We start from the raw sequence: 15733 nt of genomic DNA, 5'->3' as shown, positions 1-15733 counted from the left end.
CAGGCTGCGTGTAGAGTCCAGGAAGTTTGTACCTCGCTACTTGGGTCCCTTCAAGGTCCTCGAAAAGGTTAATCCTGTGGTCTACCGTCTGGCCCTTCCTCCACGCCTAGGTATCTCTGACACCTTTCATGTGACCCTCCTTAAGCCCGTATACATGTCCCGGTTTTCTGAGTCATCTGCCGGGACATCGGGTTCGTCTACGAACGATTTCGAGGTGAACACTATTTTGGGGTGCAAGGTGGTACGTGGCAAAAAATTTTATTTGGTGGACTTGAAGGGTTACGGTCCTGAGGACAGGTTAGCCTGTTGAGCACATTCGGGCTCCACATCTCATTGCCGCCTTCCAGCGTAGCGAGGCCCAAGGAGGGGGGGGCATGTTAGGGGTCAAGTTCCCGCCTCTGCACAGGGGGAATCTCAGGCCATCTCCGCTGCGGTCCCCCATTCTTCTCCTGCCGCAGTGGAGCCTGTTCAGCGGAGACGTCGGTCCCAGCGTCTTGCTCAGTCCCACTCTGTACAAAGAGTTACTGCTGCTTTTCCTGCTTCTGCCATTGAAGTCAGTGCTGGGCAGCGGCGAGCAGACGTTTCGGGGACTAAGTCCTGCTTTTCTCATTCTGAGCATGCTCTGAGTAAGATCTCTCAGTGGAGATCGAGGGTCACATGGTCTGATACTGCAGCTAAGTCCATTGTTTCTTTCAGGAAGGTCCTGTAGGTACTAGGACTAACTCCTGCTTTTCACACAGTGAGCATGCCCAGGGTAAGATCTCTCAGTGGAGATCTAGGGTCACATGCTCAGGTATGGCAGTCTCTCATTGGTCCTTCTAGAAAGGTCTTTTACTTGCTGCAGCTATATAAGGCTCGCATGGCTGCAGGGCCATGCGCTAGTATCAACTCAAATATGTGCTTTGCGCCAGAGTGGTCACGTAAGAGTGTGCTCAGGGACCCGGCTGAAATAAGCCCCTAGAATGCTGGCACTTCCGGCGAGGAGTTTGTGTGTGCATGTATTCAGGGACCTGGCTGAAATAAGCCCCTAGAATACTGGCACCTCCGGCGAGGAGATTTGTGTGCATGTGTGACCACTGACTGCTCTCTGTTTGGGCAGTTAGCCTGTTCCTCTGTGAAGTCTAACAGGGCACAGTGCTTTGCTTTCACGGCTTCTCGGTGAATTAACTGAGTTAGTCTATACCGCCATATAGTGCCGCCGTTTGCTAGCAGCAGGTTCTCCTGCACGGTGGACCCCGGGCTGCGAACGCACCAATAACAATAAAAACATCTATATTTACTCAGTGCGTTCCGCTAGCCCTAACAATCATGAAGTACAATATGTGCCTAAAAACCATCTCAAAATCAGTGGGCTATGTTGAAGCGTTCCAGAGCTATATCTTCATACAGTGACAGTGGTCAGAATTGTAAAAATTGGCTTGGTCATTAAGTACCAAATTGGCTCTGTCACTAAGGGGTTATTAAGCAAAACATAAGAAGTCACACAGCTAGCATGTTGAATAGAGTGATTTGGTCAGATGAGACCAAAGTAGAACATTTTGTCCTAAATGCAAAATGCTATGTGTGGTGGAAAACTAACACTGTACATCACGATGAAAACACCATCCTCATCGTCAAACATGGCTGTGGAAGCATTATGCTGTGGAGATGCTTTTCTTCAACAAGGACAGGGAAGCTAGTCAGAGTTGATGGGAAGATGGAAGGAGTTAAATACAGGGCATTCCTGGAGGAAAACCTTTTAGAGGTAAAAAAGACTTGATATAGGCACATAGATTCAGCTACAAGCGCCAATAAAAAGGTTTAGATCAAAGCATATTCATGTGTGTGAATGGCCCAGTCACAGTTCAGACATTGAGAATCTGTGGCAAGACTTGAAAATTGCTGCTCACAGGCGGTCTCCATCTAATATCACTGAACTAGAGCTAGTTTGGGAAGAGGAATCGTCAAAAATGTCAGCCTCTAGATGTACAAAGCTGATAGAAACATGCCCCAAAAGACTTGCAGCGTAATTACAGCAAAAGTTGATCCTACAATGCGTTGTCTCAAGAGGGCTGAATATAAATGCAAATCACAATCTTCTAGAAAACCATGCATCATTTCCTTTACACTTCCGCAAAAAATACATTTAAGTTTGTGGGTGTAACGTAAAAAAATGTGAAAATATATATATACTATACCATGGGTAGTTTATGACGTCACTGCTGCTAGTCCAATTTTTATACAGGATGAAAACCCTTTTAAATGGCTACAATTTATTGTGAAAAATGTGTAATATAAAAATGCATTTACCTGAGCAGATAACCCCTGCATCTTCATGGGCTCGGCAGTCATGTTTCCCCCACTCTCTATGAGAACACTGCCAAAGGTACTGTTCATTGCCAGCACATGTCACGTTATCAAGCAACATTTTTCCTGCTCCTTGGCCAAAATATGAGTTGTGTAGTGCTTCAACTGCTTTTCCACAGTTTAGCTGCCTGCACACAACATGTGCATCATTGATGTCCCAGCCATCATCGCATACTGTTCCCCAGGCATTCTCATAGAAGATCTCCACATGACCAGCACAACTGTCCCAGCCACCCACAAGTCTCACAGGAAAAATGTCTAATAAAAAAAAATCAGTTTACTGTACATTTTTCTCCAGATTTTTCAGCTACTAATTTCTTTTACTATACAGCAATTGACGATATTCTAAAGCACAGCCTTATTTATGTAAAGCAATTGAGTTTCCTTACAAAACTTCCTTAAAACAATAGTTACTATGTAAGTTCCAGTCAGTAACTGATACTGAAGAGATTATATTAATTTAAGGGAGTTTTCAAACCCATAGATTCAAAGAAAATATGGGAATAGCAAAAAATTATGTACACTTGCCTCCCTATACCTAAAATACCACAATTTTCTCACTCCATACCTTAACCTATTTTTTATAGTTACAGTATCTTTACAGCTCTATGTTAACAGTTATATTTGGAAAAAGAAAGATCAAAAGTGAAAGTATTCTGATTGTTCTAAACAACCCTAGGAACCGCAAAACAATTTAATTTTTTTTTTTGCTTTTATATTTTTTTAGCCCTCAAAGACCCACATTTTTTTATTTTTCCTCCAACCTATCTGTATGAGGGTTTGGTTTTTTGTATTTAGTACTGAAAATTGGGGAACAAAAATTGGGGATTAGTTAAAAAAAATAGTAAAAAAGACCTGGTAAATATGAACTACAAGTCAATATGGTTTTAGTGACACCAAATCTATGTTTTATTAATTAAAAAAATTGCAAAGAAAACATTTTGTTTCATAGAGGGAGTTGTATAAGGACTTATTGTTTGAAGAACAAGAGCACATCTGATACCGACTCTGTACAGAGCTGTTTGGCAAATGTTGCTAAAGAGTTACCATAAGTAACATGTACAGTGGGTACGGAAAGTATTCAGACCCCTTTACATTTTTCACTTTGTTTCATTGCAGCCATACATTATAAAAAGTTCATTTTTTTCTCATTAATGTACACTGTGCACCCCATCTTGACTGAAAAAAAACAGAAATGTAGCAATTTTTGCAAATGTATTAAAAAAGAAAAACTGAAATATCACATGGTCATAAGTATTCAGACTCTTTGCTCAGTATTGAGTAGAAGCACCCTTTTGAGCAAGTACAGTGATGAGTAGTGTTGAGCGATACCTTCCGATATTTGCAAGTATCGGTATTGGATGGTATCGGCCGAAACCGGCAAAATATCAGATCTCGCCGATACCGAGTTCCGATACCAATACAAGTCAATGGGACACAAATATCCAAATGTATCATCGATGGTTCCCAGGGTCTGAAGGAGAGGAAACTCTCCTTCAGGCCCTGGGATCCATATTAATGTAAAAAATAAAGAATAAAAGTAAAAAATATGGCTATGCTCACCCCTTCGAAGGACCCTGGCTGTCACCGCTGTGAGCATCCGCCTCCGTCCTTAAGGATGCTGTGAGTGAAGGACCTTCGATGATGTCGCGATCAGGTGACCGGTCACCTGACCGCTCACGTGACCGCTCACCTGACCGCGACATCATCGAAGGTCCTTCACTCACTACATTCTCAGGAACGGAGGCGGATGCTCACAGTGGTGACAGCCAGGGTTCTTCAGAGGGGTGATTATAGCCATATTTTTTTTTTATTCTTTATTTTTTACATTAATGTGGATCCCAGGGCCTGAAGGAGAGTTTCCTCTCCTCCAGACCCTTGGAACCATATGCACCGCACACTCCGATACTGATTTCCGATATCACAAAAATATCGGAACTCGGTATCGGAATTCCGATACAGCAAATATCGGCCGATACCCGATACTTGCAGTATCGGAATGCTCAACACTAGTGATGAGTATTCTTGGGAATGATGCAACAAGTTTTTCACACCTGGATTTGGGGATCCTGTGCCATTCTTCCTTGCAGATCCTCTGCAGTTCCAAAAGGTTGGATTGTGAACGTTGGTGGACAGCCATTTTCAGGTTTCCCCAGAGATGCTCAATTATTTTTAAGTCACGGCTCTGGCTGGGTCAGTCAAGAATAGTCAAAGAGTTGTTCTGAAGCCACTCCTTTGTTATTTTAGCTGTGTGCTTAGGGTCATTGACTTGTTGGAAGGTGAACCTTCAGCCAAGTCTGAGGTCCGGAGCACTCTGCAAGAGGTTTTCATCCAGGATATCTCTGTACTTGGCCACATTCATGTTTCCTACAATGACAACCAGTCATTCTGTACGTGCAGCTGAAAAACACCCCATAGCATGATGCTGCCACCACCATGTGTCACTGGATTGTATTGAGCAGGTGATGAGCAGTGCCTGGTTTTCTCCACACATACCACTTAGAATTATCACCAAAAAGGTCTATCTTCATCTCATCAGACCAGAGAATCTTATTTCTCATAGTCTGGGAGTCCTTCATATGTTTTTTTTTTTTAGCAAACTCTGTGTGCTTTCATATGTCTTGCACTGAGGAGAGGCTTCACTCTGCCATATAGGCCTGGCTGGTGAAGGGCTGAAGTGACAGTTGACTTTGTGGAACTTTCTCCCATCTCCCTACTGCATCTCTGGAGCTCAGCAACAGTGATCTTGGGTTATTCTTTACCTCTCTCACCGAGGCTCTTCTCCCACGATTGCTCAGTTTGGCTGGACGGACAGGTCTAGGAAGACTTCTGGTGGTCTCAAACTTCTTCCATTTAAGGATTATGGAAGCCACTGTGCTCCATAATGGAACCTTGCATTATGGAACCTTGAGTACTGCAGAGTACTGCAGAAATTCTGTTGTAACCATGGCCCGATGTGTGCCTTGCCACAATTCTGTCTCTGAGCTCCTTGGCCAGTTCCCTTGACCTCATGATTTTCATTTGGTCTGACATGCACTGTGAGCTGTGAGGTCTTATATAGACAGGTGTCTGCCTCTCCAAATCAAGTCCTATGAGTTTAATTAAACACAACTGGACTCCAATGACGGAGTAGAACCATCTTAAGGAGGATCACATGGAAATGGACAGCATGTGACTTTAATATGAGTGTCTGAGCAAAGGGTCTGAATACTTATGACCATGTGATATCTTAGTATTTCTTTTTTTTTAAATTGCAAACATTTCTACATTGCTGCTTTTTCAGTCAAGATGGGGGGCAGAGTGTACATTAATGTGAAAAAAATGAACTTTTTTGAATTTACCAAATGGCTACGATGAAACAAAGAGTGAAAAATTTAAAGGGGTCTGAATACTTTCCATACCCACTGTACATATTTATTTTGTCCTTTAGAATATAATATCCTTTTTTTGTTTTCCCTCATAATGAAAGCTAAAGAGTTTCCCTTTTGAAAAAGAGAAGCATTATCAAAAAGTAATGCAGTTTTCTAATTTATTTTGTATTATCAGTTTTCACCAATTTCAAATTCGAATTGAGTTACTGATTTGGTTTTATCCTAAGTCATATTGCAAGACTCGTTAAAGGTTTGATTGTGACTTGTAGGATTGCTTCTTCCAACAGGTGGCGCTATAGAGTCTTCTTTTTCTCTGAAGAGGCAATTTGCACACCAATTTCAAGACATTGGATAACAATTAATGTTAAGCTCCAAATTGCTGTTTCATTGAAATCGAAGAAATGCTTTTCAACATATGGTGATGTTAAAATAAAATAAAAACATACTGCATCTTAACTGCTTTAACTAGATTTCACCCCAAGAAGTAATTCCCCATTCAGAAAAATGCTGCTCCAACTCGGACTGCCAGAGGTTTTTCATAACCGCTATGGTTGATGAGAGTACGATAAAGAAAACTGCGTGGCTGTAACTTTAGAGCTGCACAGTCCTCTCTCCACTCCCTGCACTCATATGTACAAAAACAGGAAGCTGAACAATATTCAGCCTCTTCTTACAACATGGACTTCTTTAGAGCATGGGTAGGTGAGTAACTCATAGGACATCAGACAGTGAATGAATAATTAAGCCTATAAAAGGGGGAAAATGACTTTGGAGGAATAGGTTTACATATCTGAGCAGGAAGAGGAGAACCTCTATCTAACAAGTCATGAAGTTAAACTTTTGGTACTATATTTAAATTGCTTATGGGGTACTAAAATTGATGTCCTTAATCTGCCTATTGTGAATTATTTGTAAAGATAACTACTTATATTAACAATTGATGGCACCCAGGGGTGTCATCACTATGTTCCTGATAATAAGTGATGACACCCCGGGGCGCCATCCATTATTAATATAAGTAGTTATCTTTACAAATCAATCACAATAGGCAGATTAAGGGCATCAATTTTATTACCCCATAAGCATTTTAAATATAGTAACAAAAGCGAAGTTTTATGGATTCTTAGATAGGGATTCAACTATGAGGTTTTCCTCTTCATGGTTAAACCCCTATACTAACCATTTTTCTGCACTTGACCACTAGAGATATTGTTGGCAATTCCAATATAAACATTGCAAAGCTAACCGTTAATTGTAATGTTTTTTTTGAGGGGGGGTGTAATTATTAATTTTTTTCCTCTACAATAGGAATTCAAAGTATGAGTTTTTATTATGTTTGTGCTGTTCTGTAAGCTTGTCATAGAAAATTGTATGAGCAGAAATAAGAGAAAAGGGTGCTTATAGCAATACCAATCACACAAATTAAGTTTGTCTACTGATTTTTTTTTTATAGTAATCTATTTAAAATGTACCTACCCTTTGACAGCTGTGTCGGGAGAGTATACGCTCCTGAAGAAAAAAAAAATGAAAAAACTTATATAGTAGCATTATTACATCTTTAGATGCTGCTAATGAATGTACTAGATTGTGTTTAGTCAGAACATACAATATATTTGATTTCACATATACTGCCCCCTTGTTACCTTTTTTATTCTCATCAAATATGTGTTAAAGAGCTATGTTGAGTCACATAATATGAAAGAACAAACAAGATTTTATGGGCTATTGAATAAATGTATTTCTTTAAAGAACAGTGATTAGAAACTTGAAATAATAATGATGAGCAAATTGATCAAATAACTTCAAATTGCCCAATATTTTTTGCTTATTTGGTGGCTGAAAAAAGCCTGTAAATTTTGAGAATGGTAGGTGTAAAGTAATTTTCCTGCTGCGTTATGGGAATATGCACAGTTGAGCATTCATAACTGTTATGACTGCACAAGCATGCGGATAGCAAACAAACAACAGGGACAAAAGCCTGAACCTGATAGATCCCTGTTCAGTATAGAAAATGCTCTACTTTGACCCTGGTTGTCCCTACCTTACCATGGATGTTGGTGCCCTAAGACAAGCAATGGCAACCCCACTTGTCAGCGGCTCACCCTGAATGCCCCTAACAGCTCTTAGTATAGCTAAGCCTGTGCAACACCTCACTGGTGGAAATAGGTTATACACTAAAAACTGCAACTGACCCTGCCAGTTCCTGAACAGACTAGATATCCTGACTCAGCCCTCCCTAGTGGAGCCTGCAGATACAGAGATAAACCTAACCATAGACTAAGAGATGGCAACTCTGGCCTAAATTTGCTAAAAGACACAAGAGTTGCTTCACATTCTTCCGAAAGAACTGGAGGGCAGAGCAGAATGTGAATTACCTACAAGGAGAGAAGTGTGTTGAACAAAAGAAATATCCCAGAGTGAATAAAGTGAATAACGACATACCAAACAAAGAATAAAGTAAGTACTGTTAACAAATATACTGCCTACTTCCTAAAGATAAACAGAACATGTCTGCAAAGTATAGCAAAGAAGCAGCAAAGCCAAAATCTTAAGTTGGAATCTCACAGACTGGGTCCAAACATCAATAGAATGTCAGAACATCTAAATGAATCTGTGACGCCCCAGGGTCCTGGTTGTCACAGTGGCATTGCTTTCCTCATGGGGAGAGTGATGTCACGCTTGGAAGCGATGAAGGATTCCTTTTCACAGGTATTTAGCAGATACACCGTTCTGACTCCAGGCCAGAAGGGGGAGCTCTACACCCGATTTCAGGGGAGCTGCTCTCTCTGGTCGGGAGGAGGAGTTAGTTGCTTGGCAGTTGCTAGGCAGTTAGGAAGAGTTAACAGTTGGTGCCAGACAGCAGACTGGAGCAGTCTGAGGCAGAAGGATGGGTGAGGGGCCGCACAGCCTGAGGTGCCGTAGCTCCTAGATAGCGAGATACAGAAGGAAGAACAGCCTTTAGCTAATGTGCCGAAGCTTTAGGAAAAGGACAGAAAAAACTTCAACAGCCTCAATAGACCAAGAGGAAAAGTCAGTACCATTCTTGGTAATATCAGTAAGAGGATGTACTATGACCAAAATGTTCTTAATGAACTTACGATAAAAATGAGCATACTGAACTATCACAGTTCGCCAAGCGGACACTCACCAGGAAGCTTGGGAGTCAGAGCAGCTGGGAGAGGAACAGTCTGACAGGGCTCCCGAGCAGAGCGACGTGACAGTTTAGGAGAACGCTGCAACAGGACCTGCGGCACATGACTGCCAGTCAGAGGAGATGGAGGCGGAGCCTCCGCAGGTCTGCAGCATAGGACAGAGGAGTGCGGCGGCAGTACCAGGACCCAATAGTGGTAAGCGCACAGTGGGGAAGAGAAAGGCGGAAGTCAAAAGAACGCCGAGGTCAGGGATACCAGACAGAGAAAATGCGTAACCAGGGAAAAGCAGAAGTCACATCAGAGAGAGCAAATACAGTACAAATACAGAAGACAGAATCACAACAGGAAAACAGACTGGGTCACAACCATATAAACACACCAAAACACAGGCACAATGGGGTCGACTACCTCAGCTGAGGGCAAGAGTATAACCGACAAGGCATGGAAGCACAAAGAAACTATAAAAAGCCTTGCAAAAGCCAAAGGGAAGCTACCAAGATTAACCCTAGACACACCATATTGCTGCATGACAAATATAACCATGACAAGAACCTCTGTAAATCCTTATTATCCATTGATTGTATCGAGTCAAGGACAGCCTGTACCTTATCAGGATCCATCTGAGCACAATCATATGACCTCTGTGGGAGAAGAACTTCACATTCGTTCTCAGAAAAAACACCCTCAAAATCCTGAGCAAAATTAGGAGGAAGAGCTCCCATCGATGACTAGGGTTTAACCCCTTACCGGCATCGGACGTACTATACCGTCCGATGCCGGCTCCCCTGCTTTGATGCAGGGCTCCGCGGTGAGCCCGCACCAAAGCCGGGACATGTCAGCTGTTTTGAACAGCTGACATGTGCCCGTAATAGGCGCGGGCAGAATCGCGATCTGCCCGCACCTATTAACTAGTTAAATGCCGCTGTCAAACGCAGACAGCGGCATTTAACTACCGCTTCTGGCCGGGCGGCCGGAAATGACGTCATCGCCGACCCCCGTCACATGTCCGGGGGTCGGCGATGCGTCTCCATTGTAGCCATAGAGGTCCTTGAGACCTCTATGGTTACTGATTGCCCGTCGCTGTGAGCGCCACCCTGTGGTCGGCGCTCACAGCACACGTGCAATTCTGCTACATAGCAGCGATCAGCAGATCGCTGCTATGTAGCAGAGCCGATCGTGCTATGCCTGCTTCTAGCCTCCCATGGAGGCTATTGAAGCATGGCAAAAGTTAAAAAAAAAAGTTCAAAAAAATGTGAAAAAAATAAAAAAAACATAAAAGTTTAAATCACCCCCCTTTCGCCCCAATCAAAATAAATCAATAAAAAAAATATCAAATCTACGCATATTTGGTATCGCCGCGCTCAGAATTGCCCGATCTATCAAATAAAAAAAAGTATTAACCTGATCGCTAAACAGCGTAGCGGGAAAAAAACTCGAAACGCCAGAATTACGTTTTTTTGGTCGCCGCGACATTGCATTAAAATGCAATAACGGGCGATCAAAAGAACGTATCTGCACCGAAATGCTATTATTAAAAACGTCATCTCGGCACGCAAAAAATAAGCCCTCAACCGACCCCAGATCACGAAAAATGGAGACGCTACGAGTATCGGAAAATGGCGCAATTTTTTTTTTTTTTTTTTTAGCAAAGTTTGGAATTTTTTTTCACCACTTAGATAACAAATAACCTAGTCATGTTTGGTGTCTATGAACTCGTAATGACCTGGAGAATCATAATGGCAGGTCAGTTTTAGCATTTAGTGAACCTAGCAAAAAAGCCAAACAAAAAACCAATGTGGGATTGCACTTTTTTTGCAATTTCACCGCACTTGGAATTTTTTTCCCGTTTTCTAGTACACGACATGCTAAAACCAATGATGTCGTTCAAAAGTACAACTCGTCCCGCAAAAAATAAGCCCTCACATGGCCAAATTGACGGAAAAATAAAAAAGTTATGGCTCTGGGAAGGAGGGGAGCGAAAAACGAACACGGAAAAACGAAAAATCCCCTGGTCATGAAGGGGTTAAATAAACATCTTGGAAAACACTTTCGTGCACAAATTCTCAACCTTAGAAGTAACATGAGTCTTGATAAGAGGAGTACTATCAATTGCAGATACTTGAACAGGATGACTAAGAGTTGCAACTTTGTACCCACACTTGAAAGCCACTGTCAATGACATCTAAGGAGGAACCTGAGATTTTTGACTTTCCAAAGATACTTCTATATTATTAGAAGTATAATTTAGTTGTCCATATCCAGAAACATTTCTAAACAAAAATAATAACAAATAATGTGCAATTTACATACAGTCAACAAATGCAGAATTGGTAGCCAAAGACACTTGTAAAAAACAACCAGTAGTCTGTATATGAGAACCTCAAACCTTTACAAAACAGTATCCTTACATATTAGTTCCTTTTTTCTTTCCTTTTCCTTAGATTAAAGAAATTCATTTTTGAATATGAAGCAATAAATCATTATATGACCTGTTCGACCACAGTACAGACAGAAACAAGATGGTGTTTCAGGTTTAATCACACCTTTGGACTCTCTATCTGTGTACTTTTACTTGTGCAGTCATAACAATAACATATCCATGGTTAAGCTTATTGACTGCTTTTAATATATGCCAAAAGATTTGTAAATGTGCAAGAGGAGAAATGATATATAGTTGACCCAGCCTAAAAAATTAAGGACCTGATTTGTCAAAGCTTTCATGTCAGAATGCTGGCATAAAAGCTTTGAGAAGTCGCAAGTTGCACCAAAATTTTGCAATTTTTGGAGTTTTCACGCCAATTCAAAATGGACAGAGCTGTAGCAGAACGGGGTCAAGAAACCACAATTTTTTCTAGTTCATGATGAGTTGTGGTGTTTCCAATGCCAGAAATCTCACTCCTGTCCCTGACATGGGGTAGACCTTTTCATGAATCAGGAGGGTCTGACTCTATCATGCCCCCTCACTAAGGCCTGAAAACAATGCCAGTCTTGTCACCTTTAAACTCTATACATTCAACATATCGAAAAGTAATTCTAACTTAGAAAAAATAAATGATCAATTATCATCTGGTTTGTTGTAAATTTTCATCACCTAAATGATTTTTTGAGTTTTGCAAATAATACAGAAAATTATCAGATGAGGCCAACTCAGGAGACTATAGTGGATGAGTGATAATTTCAAAGCTAATTTCAGTGATTTTTTTTTTGCAGGGCAATACAAAACGTGTGGGTGATCGCATTACCTTGCAAAAACAAAACACCTTTGGAATGTTTTTGCAGACATTCCAATCTTAACTTGATATAGTTAACTTTTCTTAATTACAAGTTCAAAATTACCTAACCTTTTCTCCTAAAACTTGCACATGTCAAAGTTAATACTTGTTTAAAAAGCAAGAGGATTTATTTTTGTCTGCTGGCAAAATTCAAGGCCAACTATGAATATTTTCTTGTATTTCTGGACTATAACCTATGATTCATACAAGATAGCTAATTCAAAGTATACATAAAGTAACTCCGTTTATTTAGCATTAAGACCACATAAAATATATTGCACTTTATAATTTCTCTATAACTTTTAAATTCTGCTTGTACATATGTAAATGTAATTAATATAAATTATAGAAATATTCTTCTCATTATTATTATTATTTTATTTCAATAATTTTTATTTGGGGAAATTTTACAATATCAAGGTAGGGGAATAGTTTATATGCGACAATATAACATGAGTCAAAATTCAACATACCGTATATAATATTATTGGAGTATGACAAAAATAACATAGAAACTAAATGAACTTATATGAAGGATAATATTAATAATACAAAATTAGACAGGATAATGGGGAAAAGAGGAAAGGGAAAAAATGGAAGAAAAAGGGGGGGGGAGGAGGTGAACTTGGATACGGTAAGACAAAAGGGAAATGCCTTGAACAGCAACTCCCTTACAAAGTATAAATCTAAATGGGCATTATGGAATTCAATTTTTTCTCAACATGCAGAGTCCTTTTCAAGGATTGATATGGACCCATATCCAGATCCAGTGGATTTGTCAAGTAAAAATCTTTTAAGATTGTTTCTCTTTACCATGTCACCACTCTCAATGGACTATTGTTTGGTTCTGTTCTCTTATTTTATCCCTAACTAGCTGAAGAGCCCGGCGTTGCCTGGGCATAGTAAATATCTGTGGTTAGTTATAGCACCTCACTTCTCTTATTTTCCCATCACGCCTCTCATTTTCCCCATCACATCTTTCATTTTCGCTCTCACATCTCTCATTTTCCCCCTCACTCCTCTTATTTTCCCCCTCACTCCTCTCATTCCCCCTAACACTTGTCATTTCGACCTCACATCTGTCATTTTCCGATCACTCCACTATTTTCCCTCACTCCTCTCATTTTGCACTCACACCTTTTCATTTTCACCTCACACCTCTCATTATCACCTCAGTATATACATGTTTGTCATCTCCCTTATATATAGTATACACCTGTATGTCATCTCCTGTATATAGTAGATACCTGTATGTCATCTCCCCTGTATATAGCATATACCTGTTGTGTGCCATCTCCCCTGTATATAGTATATACCTGTATGTCATCTCCTCCTATATATAGTATATACCTGTATGTCATCTCCTCCTGTATATAGTATATACCTGTGTCATCTCCCCTGTATATAATATATACCTGTAAGTCATCTCCTCCTGTATATAGTATATACCTGTAGGTCATCTGCTCCTGTATATAGTATATACCTGTGTGTCATCTCCTCCTGTATATAGTATATACCTGTGTGTCATCTCTCCTGTATATAGTATATACCTGTGTGTTATCTCCCCTGTACATAGTATATGTCTGTATGTCATCTCCTCCTGTATTAGACCTTGTTCACACGTTATTTGGTCAGTATTTTTACCTCAGTATTTGTAAGCTAAATTGGCAGCCTGATAAATCCCCAGCCAACAGGAAGCCCTCCCCTTGGCAGTATATATTAGCTCACACATACACATAATAGACAGGTCATGTGACTGACAGCTGCCGTATTTCCTATATGGTATATTTGTTGCTCTTGTAGTTTGTCTGCTTATTAATCAGATTTTTATTTTTGAAGGATAATACCAGACTTGTGTGTGCTCTAGGCGAGTTTCGTGTGTCAAGTTGTGTGTGTTGAGTTGCGTGTGGCGACGTGCATGTAGCGACTTTTGTGAGATGAGTTTTGTGTGGCGACATGCGTGTAGCAACTTTTTGTGTGTCGAGTTGCATGTGACAGGTTAGTGTAGTAAGTTGTGTGCAGCAAGTTTTGCGCATGGCGAGTTTTGCGCGTGGCGAGTTTTATGTGTGGTGCCTTTTGAGTATGTGCAAGTTTTGTGTGAGGCAACTTTTGCATGTGTTGCAACTTTTGTGCATGTGGCAATTTTTCCGCGGGTGCAAGTTTTGCGTGTGGCGAGTTTTCCCATGAGGCGAGTTTTGCACGTGTGGCGAGTTTTGCGTGAGCCTAGTTTTGCATGTGGCGAGTTTTGCGCGTGGCGAGTTTTGAGCGGTGACTTTTGTGTTTCGACTTTTATGTGGCGAGGTTGGTGTATGTGAGGTGAAATGTGTGCTGAGGGTGGTATATGTGTTCAAGCACGTGGTAGTGTGTGGCGCATTTTGTGTGCGTGTTCATATCCCCGTGTGTGGTGAGTATCCCATGTCGGGGCCCCACCTTAGCAACTGTACGGTATATACTCTTTGGCGCCATCGCTCTCATTCTTTAAGTCCCCCTTGTTCACATCTGGCAGCTGTCAATTTACCTCCAACACTTTTCCTTTCACTTTTTCCCCATTATGTAGATAGGGGCAAAATTGTTTGGTGAATTGGAAAGCGCGGGGTTAAAATTTCACCTCACAACATAGCCTATGACGCTCTCGGGGTCCAGACGTGTGACTGTGCAAAATTTTGTGGCTGTAGCTGCGACGCCTCCAACACTTTTCCTTTCACTTTTTCCCCATTATGTAGATAGGGGCAAAATTGTTTGGTGAAGTGGAAAGCGTGGGGTTAAAATTTCACCTCACAACATAGCCTATGATGCTCTCGGGGTCCAGACGTGTGACTGTGCAAAATTTTGTGGCTGTAGCTGCGACGGTTCAGATGCCAATCCCGGACATACATACACACATACATACACACACACACACACACACACACACACACACACACACACACACACACACACACACACACACATTCAGCTTTATATATTAGATTATTATTATTTTAGACACATTAGTGGAAGCCTTTTCCAGTAAATCCTAACTTTTCAGATGTTTTGCCACTTAGGAAACCAAGCCAATTTTTCAGACTCAAGGAAAATATATCAATAAAGCAATTACTATTCTTACATAGGACAATACATTCTAGAGGAGACAAGTATGTCAGCATTTTAACGATAGGTGCTAAATCCATATCCTGAATATAAACCAAAGGTAAGAGCTATTTTTAGGTCATACACTTTAGATTTTTGACTTTCCAAAGATACTTATATATTATTAGAAGTATAATTTAGTTGTCCATATCCACAAACATGTGGTATTACATAAATTATGTAATGCAACTGAGGAGCAGTTGTGCTCAGCCACCTCCAGGGGGCGCTGTTACAGGAAAAAGGGTCGCACTTACTGTGTGGCACTTTGTGCAGAAGTGTAGGCCACCACCAGGAGGCGGCAGAGTAGTCAGAGGCCAAAGTCAGCAACAAACAGGGAGATGAAGTACCAGAGATCACAGCAAAGCACGAGGTTAGAGATAAGCCAAAAGTCAGAGCCAGATGGGAGCGCTGTATCCAAAATGTAAGACGGAAAGAGGAGTCAAGGTACAAGCCAGAGGGTCAA

At 40.9% G+C, this 15733-nt stretch overlaps 1 protein-coding gene across 17 annotated transcripts in view; it reads right to left on the bottom strand.

The window, feature by feature from the left end:
- LOC138681740 (scavenger receptor cysteine-rich domain-containing protein DMBT1-like) overlaps positions 1 to 15733 on the bottom strand; it is a 491932-nt gene that overhangs the window by 463684 nt on the left and 12515 nt on the right. For 13 of the 17 annotated variants that reach the window (XM_069769545.1, XM_069725880.1, XM_069769547.1 and 10 more), the window contains exons 2-3: positions 7194 to 7226; positions 2290 to 2604 (exon numbers count right to left, since the gene is read on the bottom strand). In XM_069769545.1, the coding sequence (XP_069625646.1) occupies positions 2290 to 2604; positions 7194 to 7226 (348 nt within the window). The remainder of the gene's footprint in view (positions 1 to 2289; positions 2605 to 7193; positions 7227 to 15733) is intronic. The other 4 variants (XM_069725883.1, XM_069725884.1, XM_069725877.1 and 1 more) reach the window with 1 other exon arrangement.

This window comes from Ranitomeya imitator, chromosome 5 (assembly GCF_032444005.1).
Source record: "Ranitomeya imitator isolate aRanImi1 chromosome 5, aRanImi1.pri, whole genome shotgun sequence".
Classification (NCBI taxonomy): Eukaryota; Metazoa; Chordata; class Amphibia; order Anura; family Dendrobatidae; genus Ranitomeya; species Ranitomeya imitator.
Note: the sequence above shows the minus strand (reverse complement) of the source record. Positions and strands in the feature narration are given on the sequence as shown.